This window comes from Stegostoma tigrinum, chromosome 3 (genome assembly GCF_030684315.1).
Source record: "Stegostoma tigrinum isolate sSteTig4 chromosome 3, sSteTig4.hap1, whole genome shotgun sequence".
Lineage (NCBI taxonomy): Eukaryota > Metazoa > Chordata > Chondrichthyes > Orectolobiformes > Stegostomatidae > Stegostoma > Stegostoma tigrinum.
In genome coordinates this window covers 28859599-28873181 of record NC_081356.1, presented here as the reverse complement: position 1 = coordinate 28873181, position 13583 = coordinate 28859599, and the positions used below count along the sequence as shown (strand labels likewise).

The 13583-nt window shown below is 41.1% G+C and overlaps 1 protein-coding gene across 11 annotated transcripts in view; it reads left to right on the top strand.

Moving 5' to 3' along the window:
- Positions 1–13583, top strand: part of trpm3 (transient receptor potential cation channel, subfamily M, member 3) — a 447170-nt gene that overhangs the window by 320227 nt on the left and 113360 nt on the right. For 9 of the 11 annotated variants that reach the window (XM_048526724.2, XM_048526723.2, XM_048526726.2 and 6 more), the window contains exon 2: positions 13299–13378. In XM_048526724.2, coding sequence (XP_048382681.1) covers positions 13299–13378 — 80 coding nt within the window. Of the gene's footprint in view, positions 1–503; positions 650–13298; positions 13379–13583 lie in introns of all 11 variants that reach the window. The other 2 variants (XM_048526730.2, XM_048526729.2) reach the window with 1 other exon arrangement.

Genomic DNA, 13583 nt, shown 5'->3' with positions numbered 1-13583 from the left:
AGTATGTTGCCCAGAAAGGATGTAATACTCCAGTTGAGAAATGGTTCATGCAAATTTAACATACCTTCCCAGCTTTTGTACTCTATGCACCAATTTTTAAAATGTAAGATGCTGTATGCTTTATTAACCATCCTTTCAACTTGTCCTGACACCTTCAATAACTTATAAACTTATTCCCACATGTCTCTCTGCTCTTGGACTCCCTTTAAAATTGTCTATATTCCTATATTAAACCTCCAAGTCCTTTCTACCAAAATTGAACTCTTCACATTTCTCCACATAGAATGCCATTTGCCATTTGTCCTGACCCCTACACCCCATTCCACCAACTTGTCTGTGTGCTTTTGAGGTTCTACACTATCCACCTCATGGCTCACAAACAAGCTTACTGTACACCAAGGTGTAGATAATCAACATTTAAGCATTTTTTTCATTGTACAGAATCTGAGTATACCTGAAAATATGCATACTTCTGTTGAACATTTCCAACTTGTACTCATCAGGTCATTCGGAAGAAGGAAGCATATTTTACGCTGCTGGAGAAGAGTGCGCTGATTGGTTGGCAGATGGATTCTGGCTGGTAGAGGCATTGCCAAGGGGAATGTGTTGCTTGGTTGATGACTGACAATTATCTGCCAAGAAAGCATATGTACGTACATTGCACCACTTTAAAATGAACAAAATAAGCAATAGTCATCCTCTAATTCAATCCTCAGCCAATGTCTTCACCAATTAGAATCAACCTGCCTGCTTTAAATTTAAGCAAAGCTTGGCAATTATCAATTTTAATTATAGGCAGCCTATCCAATATCTTTTCCTTATTAGTTTTGAATTATTCAAGTGTATCAATTACCTTTTTCTTTTACCATGACCTCTTCTTCCTTGGTGAACACAGATGCAAAGTATTAATATAATGTCTCAGCCATGTCCCCACCTCCTACCTCCAAGTGTAAATCCTCTTCTTGGTGTCAGATCAGTCCTATTCTTCATTTTATCTCTATCATTATTTATATGCCTAACGACGACTTTTGGATTCCCTTTTATATTAGCTATTAATTTCATCACATTCGGTCTTTTTCAATTCACCTCTGAACCTTCTATATTCAGTCCAAATCATAATTGTATTGTTTACCTCACCTCTGCCGCAGTTCTTCTGCTTCATTTTAGTTTCTGTGTCTTTTGTTTCTAGGAAGCTCTATATTTTTTGCCCTCTCTTTCTTTTTTGAGGGAATATACCTTGACTGTGCCTGAACTGTCTCTTCATTAAACATAGTCCATTAGGCAGTTACAGTTTTGCCTGCTAACTGTTGATTCCAGCGTATCTGGTTTTCCCCCAGTTAATTATTCTTAATCTGGACTCCTCCTTTCCGATAGCCAACCTAAATCTGAAGCCACAATACTCACCTCTCTGTAACTTCCCTGCAAATTTGTTCCTCCGTATTTTTCTGGTCATTGGTGATCTATACATTATACCCAGCAGTGTAATTGTATTATTTTTGTTCCTCAGCCCAAATAGATTCTCCCCTTGTTCCCCGGGACAAGTCTCTCTCTCTCTCTCCCTCTCCATGATTACAACATTCCTTTCATCAATATTACAATGCTTCCCTCTTTTCTATCTTTCCCAAACACCATCCAGTCCCTCACCTCAATGAGCTAGGTTTCCGTCATAACCACAAAATCAAATTTCTATGTGACTGTCCATGCCTGCAACACTCAAGATTCTGCACAGTAATCCTAAATTGTACATTATTAGCTTCCAACTTACTTCAAACCCACTTACTACATCCAGCTCTAGTGCTTTATGTCTCTCCCAGTATTCCAGGTTTTTTCAGATTCCACTCTCATATTACCATTCAGTTTGCTCACCCCTGCCAAGGTAGTTCAATAGAACCAGCAAGGCAGGAAGTTGGTCCCAGCTCTGCTTAGATACAACACGTCCTGCCTCTTCTCCTGAAATGGATCTGAAACGTTCCCTTCTTCCAACATCGTTCCAACCATGCATTCACCTGCTTTATCCTACTGGAGTGTGGCAACTTCAGTGTCGGTGGGTACAGCACAGGTGGCAATGAGGTGTAGGACTTGAGGTGATGGCATCAGCGATGATGAAGTGGCATTGGTGGACCCAGTGCAGGTGGCATTGGTGAGCCCAACTCAAGACTCATGGCAGCAGTGGTGGCGAGGGTGATCTGAACATTTTCATTTCTTTTCATTTCTGTCTCTTTACTTTTTGCTCTTCTTTAAAAACAGTTCTAACTATGAATTCTAAGATGGCGCTGGAGAGTGGCGACTCCTTACACTTCTCACTGTTCTCCCATACTCGCGTGCTCAGGTACATATGAGAATAAAACCTAATGTAATCTAAATACGAGTGGGTGTGTAACTTCTACTTTCGAGGTCCTGCTTTTTAATTTCTGACCTAGCTGTCTAAATTCTCTTTGTCAGTTTGCGCACTCAAGTAGTTGGAGCTGACCTGTCAGTAGACTATCAGATAATAAGCTTTACTGCTTAAACAAAAGAGAGATTTGTCAGCTACCCACTTTTCTTCTGTTATTATCATTCAAATTTAGGGAAGGTAACTGATTTTTTTTACTCTCTTGTTGAACATGTGTGACACTGGCTGGCCAGTATTTATTACCTGTCCCTAGTTGTTCTTGAGGAGATGGTGGTGAGCTGCCTTCAACCTATGCAGCCCACTGAGATGCAATTGGATCTACAATATCATCAGAGGGGGAACCCTAAGATGTTGACCCTGTGACAGTGAGGGGACAACAATGTCAGGATGGTGAGTGTCTTGGAGGGGAACTTGCACACCATGATATTCCCATTTATCTGCTGCCCTTTGAGGAGGCACCGACACTTCGAGGAGAATCTAAAACTTGGGATCACAAATGTAAGAGACTTATGATGGATCTAGTAGGGAATTCAGAAAAGAAATTATTTACTGAGAAATTGATGCTAGCAAAGGAAGTGGTAGTGGTACCCAGAACAGATACATTTAAGAGAAAGCTGGAAAAACGTGAGGGAGAAGAGACTAGAAGTGATGCTGATAGGGTTAAATGGAGAGGGATGGAAGTGAGGCTTGTGTGGTATGGTCCGTTTTGGACCAAGAAATGGAAATAAAAATAGATTTTGGCATTGCAGGCATGTTTCATTGTGCCATCAATAATTAGCATTTAGATGGCTTAATCTACAAGTCATGAGCTTGGGTTACAGGTGCCCTGCAGCTCAGTTCAATAATCTAATTGGTCAGAGTTTCCAATACAGAGTATCCAATGGCTTCTACTATTAGCTAAATTTGTCTCTTCAGCTTAACCTTTTTGTCCACCAAATTGCTCAGATTGGAATCTTATAATGCCCTTTGGGTTCTTCTGGGCTTTATGTGAATCAGTTCGCCAACTGGGTCATCTCTTCTACCAATCAGTACTGAAGGATTGGAAAATGGACACCACTTGGACTGAACAAATTGAGAGTTGATGAATTCAATGTCAGAAGCAAACTCCCACTGTTTCTAGAAATGTGAAACAAGAACAACGAGTTGGTCAGTGAGGCTTGCAGATACAGTGACGAAGAGAAGTACAAGGGTATAAAAGGTGAGTTGAGGTGGGAATAAATGAGTTCAGTGGGGTAGCAAGACAACAATGAGATAACCAGGACAGCTCTGGTTTATGGATTGTTGGGAAGGAGATGGATATGAGCTACTTAATGTTGGAAGCCTATGAAGTTGACCAGAGGGAAGTCTGCAGAGGTCAGTGACAGCCTCAACTAAGTTGAGGTCGGTATGCCAGAAAAGCAACAGTGCTGCCTTTGTCAGTGATTTTGATGACAACATTGGGGTTTGACCTCAAAACAGCATGGAGCATCTGCTGAGGGAGACATGTTAGAGTGGGTGATGGGAGCAGAGAAATTGAAAAAGCCAATGTCACACAAGCAGTTCCCGATGAAAATATCTGCAAGGGGTAGAAGGTCAGGAGGAATGGTCCAGGTGGAAGAAGAATATTTTTAGATGCCTAATAAAACACGAGAAGGGAAATTGAAAGCAAAAAAGGCCAGCGAGTAGAGAACCAAACAGAAATTGGAGAGCAATGAACTGTAGGCAAGCCTGGAAGAGATGTGGCAGTGAATTTCTTACTAATAAAAATGTTTAATACCATGGATGCTGGACATTGCTAGTTAGAACAAAAGCTGATGAAACTCAACAGCTCAGTGAGTCATGCACATAGATAGGTAGGGACCATACAAGGAGAGATTCACTACGGTCTAAGAAAAGAAATTCCTCCTCACTTCTCTCTTAAATACATGACCCCTCTTTCTTTGAGATTATGAAACAAGCTTTCTTCATCTATCCTGAACAGTCCCATAAGAATTTTGTATGTTTCAATAAGGTCATCTTTCATTCCCCTAAATTCCAATGGGTACACACTCAAACTACTCAGCCTCACTTATATGACAAACCCTGAATACATGGAATCAGTCTCCTTAAATCTTATTTTTCCTTAGGTAAAAGGCCAAAAACTGTTCATGGTGTTGCAGCTGTAGTCTGAGGAATGCCTGGTATGGTTTCAACAAGACATCTTTACTTTTAAATTCCATTCCCATTGAAATAAAAGCTAATGTTCCATTTGAGATAACAAGATGTAGAGCTGGATGACCATAGCAGGCCAAGCAGCAGAGAAGCAGGAAGGCTGATCTTTCAGGCCTAGACCCTTCTTCTTTTGCCTTCTCTGTGAGATGTTGAACTTGAATGCCAGCTTCTTGTGATTTATGCACAAGGACTCTCCAATCCCTTTGAATTGCAGCTTTCTGGAGCCAAACTCTGCTCTCCATGGCAATGCTCTGACCAATCAAAGTCTATCCACCTTTTTTGAGCATTAAGTTTGATAGCTAACAGTTCCTGCTGCATCTCCAGCCAATGATAATCCAACCAGTCAATACCCTTTTCTCATTCTTTATAATATGGTATCTCTTTGGGGCGGCACGGTGGCTCAGTGGTTAGCACTGCAGCCTCTCAGCCCCAGGGACCCGGGTTCGATTCCACTCTGTGTGGAGTTTGCACATTCTCCCCGTGTCTGCGTGGGTTTCCTCTGCGTGCTCTGGTTTTCTCCCACAGTCCAAAGATGTGCAGGTTAGGTGGATTGGCTGTGCTAAATTGCCCATAGTGTTCAGGGGTGTGTGGGCTATGGGGGAATGGGTCTGGGTAGGATGCTTCAAGGGGCACTTGAAGAAAAAGGTTTGAGTAAAGATTAGATGGTCCAGGAGGAAGAAGAATATTTTTAGATGCCTAATAAAACACGAGAAGGGAAATTGAAAGCAAAAAAGGCCAGCGAGTAGAGAACCAAAGGGGCACTTGAAGAAAAAGGTTTGAGTAAAGATTAGATTCCCTACAGTGTGGAAACAGGCCCTTTGGCCCCACAAGTCTGTATGTCACGCTGCTCTTGGACATGAAATTTAACAAGCACCCATTTCAATGAGACAACTTAATCTTCTGAGTGATTGAAAATTCCTCCAATCCTTTTATAAGTTTGCGTTGCTTGTTTTGCCAATCCCATTGCATTGTGGACTTGTGGGGCCAAAGGGCCTGTTTCCACACTGTAGGGAATCTAATCTTTACTCAAACCTTTTTCTTGCATCCTAGTACAGATCAGAGCAAGCTTTGAAAGCTTCCACTTTTCATCTCATTTTATCAATGTTTAAGTTCTGTATTACCATTCATTTATTTGCATAAATGCACTATGCAGGTGTAGTGATTGTAACAAGGTCAGCCAGGTCATAGAATCATAGAGGTTTTCAGCATGGAGACAGGCCCCTCGGCCCACTTGTCTATGCTGCCTAGTTATTTACAACTAACCAAATCCCATCTGCCTGTATTTGGTTCATATCCCTCCATACCTGTCCCATTCATGCACCTGTCTAAATGTTTCTTCAATGAAGAAATTGTACTCACTTCCACCACTGCCTCTTGCAGCCCATTCTAGACACTCACCGCCCTCTGCGTGAAGAAATTGCCCGCCCGGACCATTTTGTATCTCTCTCTTCTCACTTTAAACCTACGCTGTCCAGTTTTAGACTCCCATACCTTTGGCATAAGCCAAATATAGGGTCATCCCTCAGTCTCCTATGCTGCAGGAAAAACATGCCATGAAAAGCTCATTGAGTATGAATTCCCTGATTGGGGTTGTTAATCTGGTCCAATCAGGGAGTCCTGACTGACAGATAGGAACACGAGTATCAGACATCCTGTTCACTCTGAGAACTGGCTCTTTTGGAGCTGGATCAGTGCCCACATGTAAATAAAGCATGACTTGGTGAGGCGATACTGTCCTCTGTGGAGTTGTTTCAACAGGGGATATATTGAAGTGAAATATGATGCGGTGAGTGATGGAGATGGGAGTGTCAGGAAGAAGACAAAGAAGATGTAAAACCAGATTAAAATATGTGGTAACAAGAGACTTGAATATACTGAGATTAGAAGCGGATGAGTGACTGAAAGCAGGAGATTGAGAAGCGTGATCAAGCAATATTGTGGCAAATTTGAGTAAAATGTTAGAAGGCAAAAGAAGACAAATGCAAATTGTTGTTGCCACGTTTAATCCATTTGATTGTAATGGACTAATTGTCTGTGAAAATGGTGAACAGAGAGATGTTTTATTCAAACCAGATAAGCATCAGCCACTTACATCACTGGCAGGAATTCTGTAACAGATTCTCACGGTCTCCCATCATAATGTTCGGAGAAAAGGAAGGCAAAACGATATCAGTTTTTGTTTCCATCTGGGATTTTCCCCTTCTTTTACCTGGAATTCCCTGTAGCCTTCCATGAATATCATAGTTTAAAAAAAACAGGAGAAAACCATTCCCTGGCCCCCATTTCAATTTCATCTCACGGTGTTGTCCAGGGACTTGTTGTGCAGTGATAATTCCCCTACCTCTGAGCCAGAAGCTCTGAGTTCAAGTCCAGCTGTTGGACTTGATGCCCATGGACAATGCAGCCCAAAAATTTTGGTTCCCCTGCTGTGAATCCAATCATTGGCAGGCAGTGGAGCAGCAGAGCTTCCTGGTTGTCCGTGCTGCAGTGCTTTGCCAATTATCATTATTGATGAATGTCATGGAAGTCCATGGTTGCCAATGACCTCAGGGTATGGTACCTCAACACCAGAGTGCCATCTGGTGCATGAGAGAATATGTCCATTAAATGAAAGAAAGACTTTTCAGTGACCACAATGAAAAGGAAAACATAGCACACTGGACTCTAGAACAGGTTCTAGAATGTGCCTTCCCATTGCATCGCTTTCAGCATCACATTATAGCTTCAAGTCATGAAGACAATGTGAAAGATTTCTTTTATACTTCATTAATATATTCCAAAAGTTTCACTTCAAAAGCAGTTTTCCTTGCTACAGAACAATCTTCTAAACTGTGCCACTGACTTACAAAGATCACAGGTTTTCTATCTCATCCCACTCATTTATTAATGTTTCATTAATATTTGAATATATGTCTGATGAAAGCAGTTTTCTTCATCTCAGTTTTAAGCCCAGAGTCACTCAATGATGGAATAAAGGCAACATTTTAAGTGTGCATTATTTTCACCGATCTCATTAAAGTTGAAGCAAATTACATGCTTCTGACGAGATGGATTCAGAATAGCCTCGAATAATGAGGAGTTCTAAGCAGTGTAAAACAAATCAATGACATTTAATTCAAGGGCAGAAAAGGGGAATGTCAGCTCAATGTGAATTGTTTTGAAAACAATCTTTCCATGAGTGAGTTCAGCTTTGACAATGAGCTTTGATTCCCTGATTATAATGGAGTTAATGATGTCCTTAATGGTCCCATGAGAAATGGGCAAGTAACCAATCTCTGGTGACCATCTGCAGGTGGGAGGTGACAAGGTCACTTCTGCTCATTACTGTTTGTGGGATCTTGCTGATTGTCCTGCAGTCCAAATCGACTGAGAGATTTTGCCACCGTTACAATAATGACTACGTTGCCAGCAAATCACATTCAATGATCAGAAAGCACTTTGTGGCATCCTGAAGTTGTGAAAGACACTGCAGCAATTAAAGGTTTTTGTTTTTCTTTTTAACCAACTAATCATCTCATGATGAGTGTTTTTTTGTTTCTTTCTATGATTTTTTTTGAGCTTTTGTGCACTGAAACAGATGACTTTACCAGGCAGGGTACCTGGACGCCAATCTGACCCCTAGTTTCTGTCAATGCTACTCTGCATCTGAGTGGTGAGAATTGGAACTCGTTCTGTAGGGATTGGTTGAGGAGAATAACATGGATGTATTTGAGAGGAAGCTGGATAAACTGAGACAGAAAGGGATATGAGCTATCGATGATAAGTTCCCACCACCCTATTATATCACCCTACCTGCATATCTTTCTATTACTTAATCTCTCTCATGCTTGTCCAGCTTTCCCTGGGGTTTGGCTGAAGCTGTAAAACCAACAAAATTCTGCACTTGTTCAAGCTCCACTTTTCCTCATCTATGTTGTTTACAATAACCACTTCTTGTGGTAACAAGCTCCATATTCTCACCACCCTCTGGGTCAGGGGATTTCTCCTGAATTGCTTTCCAAACTTATTGGTTGTGACCCTCAGTAGTGAACTCCCCCAACAGGTGGAAGCATTTTCTCTGTTATATTGTCTCCATCAGGTCACCCAAGACTTGTCTTGGGGAGGACAGTCTGAGCTGTTTAGCTGCTTTTGCTGTAATGACAAGAGGACAGTCACATGTCAGTAGCAACAAAGGGGTTAAACAACTGAAAGCAATGGAACATAAGAACATGCAAAATAGGAGCAGGAATAGGCCATACACCCCTTCCAGCCTGTTCCATCTTTCCAGAAGATTGTGGCTAATATTTATAACAATCCCGCTTTCCTGCACTATCCCCAGAGCCTTCGATTCATTAGGGGTCATGAATCCTATAACCTTGTAACAAAATACTGGACAGCTGTTGGCTACACATCTACAGCTTGCTCTGTAGAGAATCCCAAAAGATGACAATCCTCTGCAAGGAGAGATTTCTCCTCTTCTTAGTCCCAAGTAACTATCTTGAATAAAGTAAGAACTTAACATAGGATCAATACAAGTTGATCAAGTTCAATTCGTTTACTGTTCAAGTCCTGCTTATAGTTGAAGAACTAAGGTCAGCATTTATAACGAACAAACTAGAAGGGACATAGAAGGGATGCAGAGAGGAAAGGAAGGGTTATACTATCAGGTATCGCAACCTTTCTCCTGTGACAACATATTGTACTATTAAGGCTAAGTAAGGAATGGCAGTTTGCAGAATTTGTAGTTGCTGACTAATACTTCGACGTTACTCATGGTGCAGGACACACTGCCAAACGGGTAGTGCAAAGTCTTTCTGAAAGTGAGATGAAAAATCTGGTAAAATGTCATTCCTTTATTAAAGGATAAAATGTCCATATTATTTTACTCTCCACCAGGATTTTAATATCCCACACCAGTAACATGGGAATCAACAAGGAAATAATACAAACCTGGATTTAATTAAGGATTTGTTGGATGCCAGTCTATTATTGCAGTTTCTAATAACAATTGTTCATAATATTCCTGTGGCGCACTTCCCGTTGGTAATAATAGGATGCAAATACCGCCAATACTCAGAATGGAGTCGTTTCTATGTTGTTCCTAAAGTCTTGTTTAGACTTTTATGGGAATAACAATAGTGAAGTCAACAACAGTCGGCTGTCTGGATTCAGAATTGGTTGGCTGACAGGGGGCAAGGAGTGGTTGTAGATGGCAAGTATTCTGCCTGGAGGTCAGTGCTGAGTGGTGTCCCGCAGGGCCCTGTTCTTGGGTGTCCGCTCTTTGTAGTTTTTATGAATGACTTGGATGAGGAGGTTGAGGAGGTGGGTTAGTATGTTTGCTGATGACACAAAGGTTGGAGGTGCCGTTGGTAGTATCAAGGACTATTGCAGGCTTCAGCAAGACATTGACTGACAGTATGCAGAGCTGGGCTGAGAAATGGCAGATGGATTTCAACCTGGATAAATGCAAAGTGATGCATTTTGGAAGGTCAAACTTAAATGCTGAATATAGGATTAAAGGCAGGATTCTTGGCAGTGTGGAGGAACAGCGGGATCTTGGTGTTCAAGTGCATAGCTCCCTCAAAATTGCTACTGAAGTGGATAAGGTTGTTAAGAAAGCATATGGTGTTTTGGCTTTCATTAACAGGGGAAATCGAGTTTAAGAGCCACGAAGTTATGCTGCAGCTGTACAAAACCCTGGTGAGACCACACTTGGAATATTGTGTCCAGTTCTGGTCGCCCTATTATAGGAAAGATGTGGAGGCTTTGGAGAGGGTGCAAAGGAGGTTTACCAGGATGCTGCCTGGACTGGAGGGCTTGTCTTACGAGGAGAGGTTGACTGAGCTTGGACTTTTCTCTCTGGAGAGAAGGAGGAAGAGAGGTGACCTGATCGAGGTGTACAAGGTAATGAGAGGCATGGATAGAGTCGATAGCCAGAGACTTTTCCCCAGGGCAGGATTGACTGCCACGAGGGGTTATAGTTTTAGGGTGTTAGGAGGAAGGTATAGAGGAGACGTCAGAGAGAGGCTCTTCACCCAGAGAGTTTGAGCGCATGGAATAGTTTACCAGTGCTAGTCATGGAAACAGAGTCATTAGTGACATTTAAGCGACTGCTGGACATGCACACGGACAGCAGTGAATTGAGGGGAATGTAGGTTAGGTTATTTTATTTTTGGATTAGGATTATTCCACGGCACAACATCGTGGGCCGAAGGGCCTGTACTCTGCTGTACTTTGTCCTGTGTTCTAACAATTATTTTGTCTGTGTTCACCAGTTGGTCACACTTGCAACATAGACCACACAGATCACAACACAAATATGAAGCTCTCATTTAGTGAATGTATAAGAGCAGGTCAGTAGGCTAGGAATTCTGCAACACAGAGCTCACCTTTTGATGTCCCACACACCCTGCACACTGTTTACTAGGAACAAGTCAGCAGAGTAACGGAACACTAGAAGCTCAATACCATCCAAAACAGGTTGCTCCTCTTGGCACCCTGTACATCACCTTAAATGTTCACTCCGTCTACCACCAGGTTAGTGTGTACCATCTGTAAAACATGTTGCAGCAACTCACCAAATCACCTTTGACAGCACCTTCCAAATCTACAACCTGTACCACCCAGAACAGGGACGCAGGAGGGGAAAAAAAATAAATAAATCGCCACCTGAAGGTTCCCACGTAGGTTACACACCAACCTGACTTGGGACTATACAGCCATTCTTTTACTGTCAGAATCCTAGAATTCCCACCCTAACAGTACTCTGGATTTACCATCCCCCATAGACTGCAGCAATAGAAGAAGGCAGCTCACTACTACCTTCCTGAGGACAATTAGAGATGGCAATAAATTCTTTCCCTGCTCAGCAACACTCATGTCCAATAGAAATTTTAAAAAGTTAAAGCAACCATGAACATGTAGATTCAACTTACCCCCCAAGTCTAGAACTTGCAAACAGGCCATCTAGAGTAGTCACCACCTTGTTATCATTACTTACTGGTCCAATAATCCGGAGGCGAACGTACTGGGGACTGGGATTCGAATCGCACCATGGTAGCTGGTGGAATTCAAATTCAGTTTATAAAGCTAGTTTCCACAATGGTGACCATGACAATTATTGTTAGCATCTGGTTCATTATGTCCTTTAGCCAAAGACACCAACTATTCCTCCGTGGACTGGCCTTTCTCTGACTCCAGATGCACAGCAGTGTGCTTGTCTCTTAACTGCCTTCTGAAATTATCTGGAAAGCCACTCAGTTCAAGGGCAGTTGGGGGGGGGGGGGGCGGTCGGGGGCGCGCTCGGTATCAAACGCAGTTCTTGCCATCCCACCCCACGAAAGAAAAACATCAAGCCTTTTTGACAACTGATATTTTTTCATTTGTTATCTTGTTTTTGCCAATTTATGTTCTGTGTCTCATGGAATCCATTGATATTTAAATTTTGCATTTGTCATATTAACAACATTTTTAACATTTCACAGTTAACTTTGGATGCAAATTAACATAACATATGGATACATAAAGCTTGTCACTCTAAGTGAAGAGATTACTCAACCCCAACCTTTATATTGTTATCCAAAATCTAGTGTGTTAGGTTCTTTGAAACATTGCCTACACTTCTCACACCTTAAAAAGCAGAGGGGTAGAGATTCCTCTTTGGAATAGTTTGCAATTAGAGCTTATATAGCATTTGAAATTACTCCTGTTTTAAAACTAACTCCCAAGAATTTGCTCAAACTCATTCACCCACCTTCCAAGGTCAAAGTTGCTGGTGTAATCCACCAGCACGTTGAAGGGTTGGTTCTCAAACTTAGTCCCAGAAAACATTCTTTGATGTTTTTAAGAGTGATAATGTGGTTAATTAGGCTGAAAACCAATACAATGCAAAAAAGGAGAAATTTAAATTGGTGTCAACCCAGCAGCTGTGAGTAATTTGATTTTTGTTAATTAAGTTTATTTTAAACATTCAGAAGCTTTTGCTGGTTAAATTGGAGTAAATTCCTTATTCAATTCTTCTCAATTCCTTAGTAGATTTTTTATGATGTAACCAAAGTTTTTGAAAGATGTTTATTAGGGTTCTTCCATCGCAAAGTACCAACTTAATTTTGAAGCCTCATCAAAGACCAGCAAATGGGTACAATTAATGGAAGCTCACTGATGTAATTAGTTCATCCTGGCCAATTTTGTGTGGTGTCTTCCTCTAGTGCAATGCTTTTAAAACTAACTCAACATACCATGGAAACAACAATTAATGTGTAGAAGTTAAATGTAAGTTGCAGATATGTTCTAATGAACTGTTCAACAATGTTATTGCTCATATTTCCAGCAGGTAGGATTTGAACCTGGTCCTTCTGGCTCAGAGGTAGTGACACTACTACTGCATCACAAGAGCCCTCAAATGTAAATTGTATTAAAAATTCCACAGTTCACATGCCAACAAATCAAGACAGAAAAAAACCAACACAACTGAGTAGCAACTTTCACTAGATTCCCGTTTGTTCCAACTTTACAGCACATTCTGCAAAGTGCATGTGAAACTTAAAAATAAGTCATTTGTTTTGGAGAGAAACCCAAAACGTTATCTTTTTAGAGATACCGTTTGTTCCATTTGTTTCTGTTGTTACTGTTCAATCTTGGATATTTTTACATCTCAATGAATTATGTCAGTTTTTACTTTATGTTGCACTTCTGTAGACTGTTGAACTAAAAATATTATTCTTCCTGTGATTCTCAGGCTCAGAAATCATGGATAGAGAGAGCATTTTGCAAAAGAGAATGTGTCCACATAATACCGAGCACCAAAGACCACCATAGGTAATAGATTTGTTGATAAAGTTTATTGAATACAATCTGCTGTCAAGAAAAGAATGGCGACAATAAATAAAATGAACTTGTTTTTAATTGTTAAACCACCTCATGTTGGAGAACTTCCTACATACTTACTGGACAAGTCCTCTGTATTGTTGTAAAGACCACAGATTTCAATTGTTGATTAATATTGAGAGCACAGAAAAAGCAT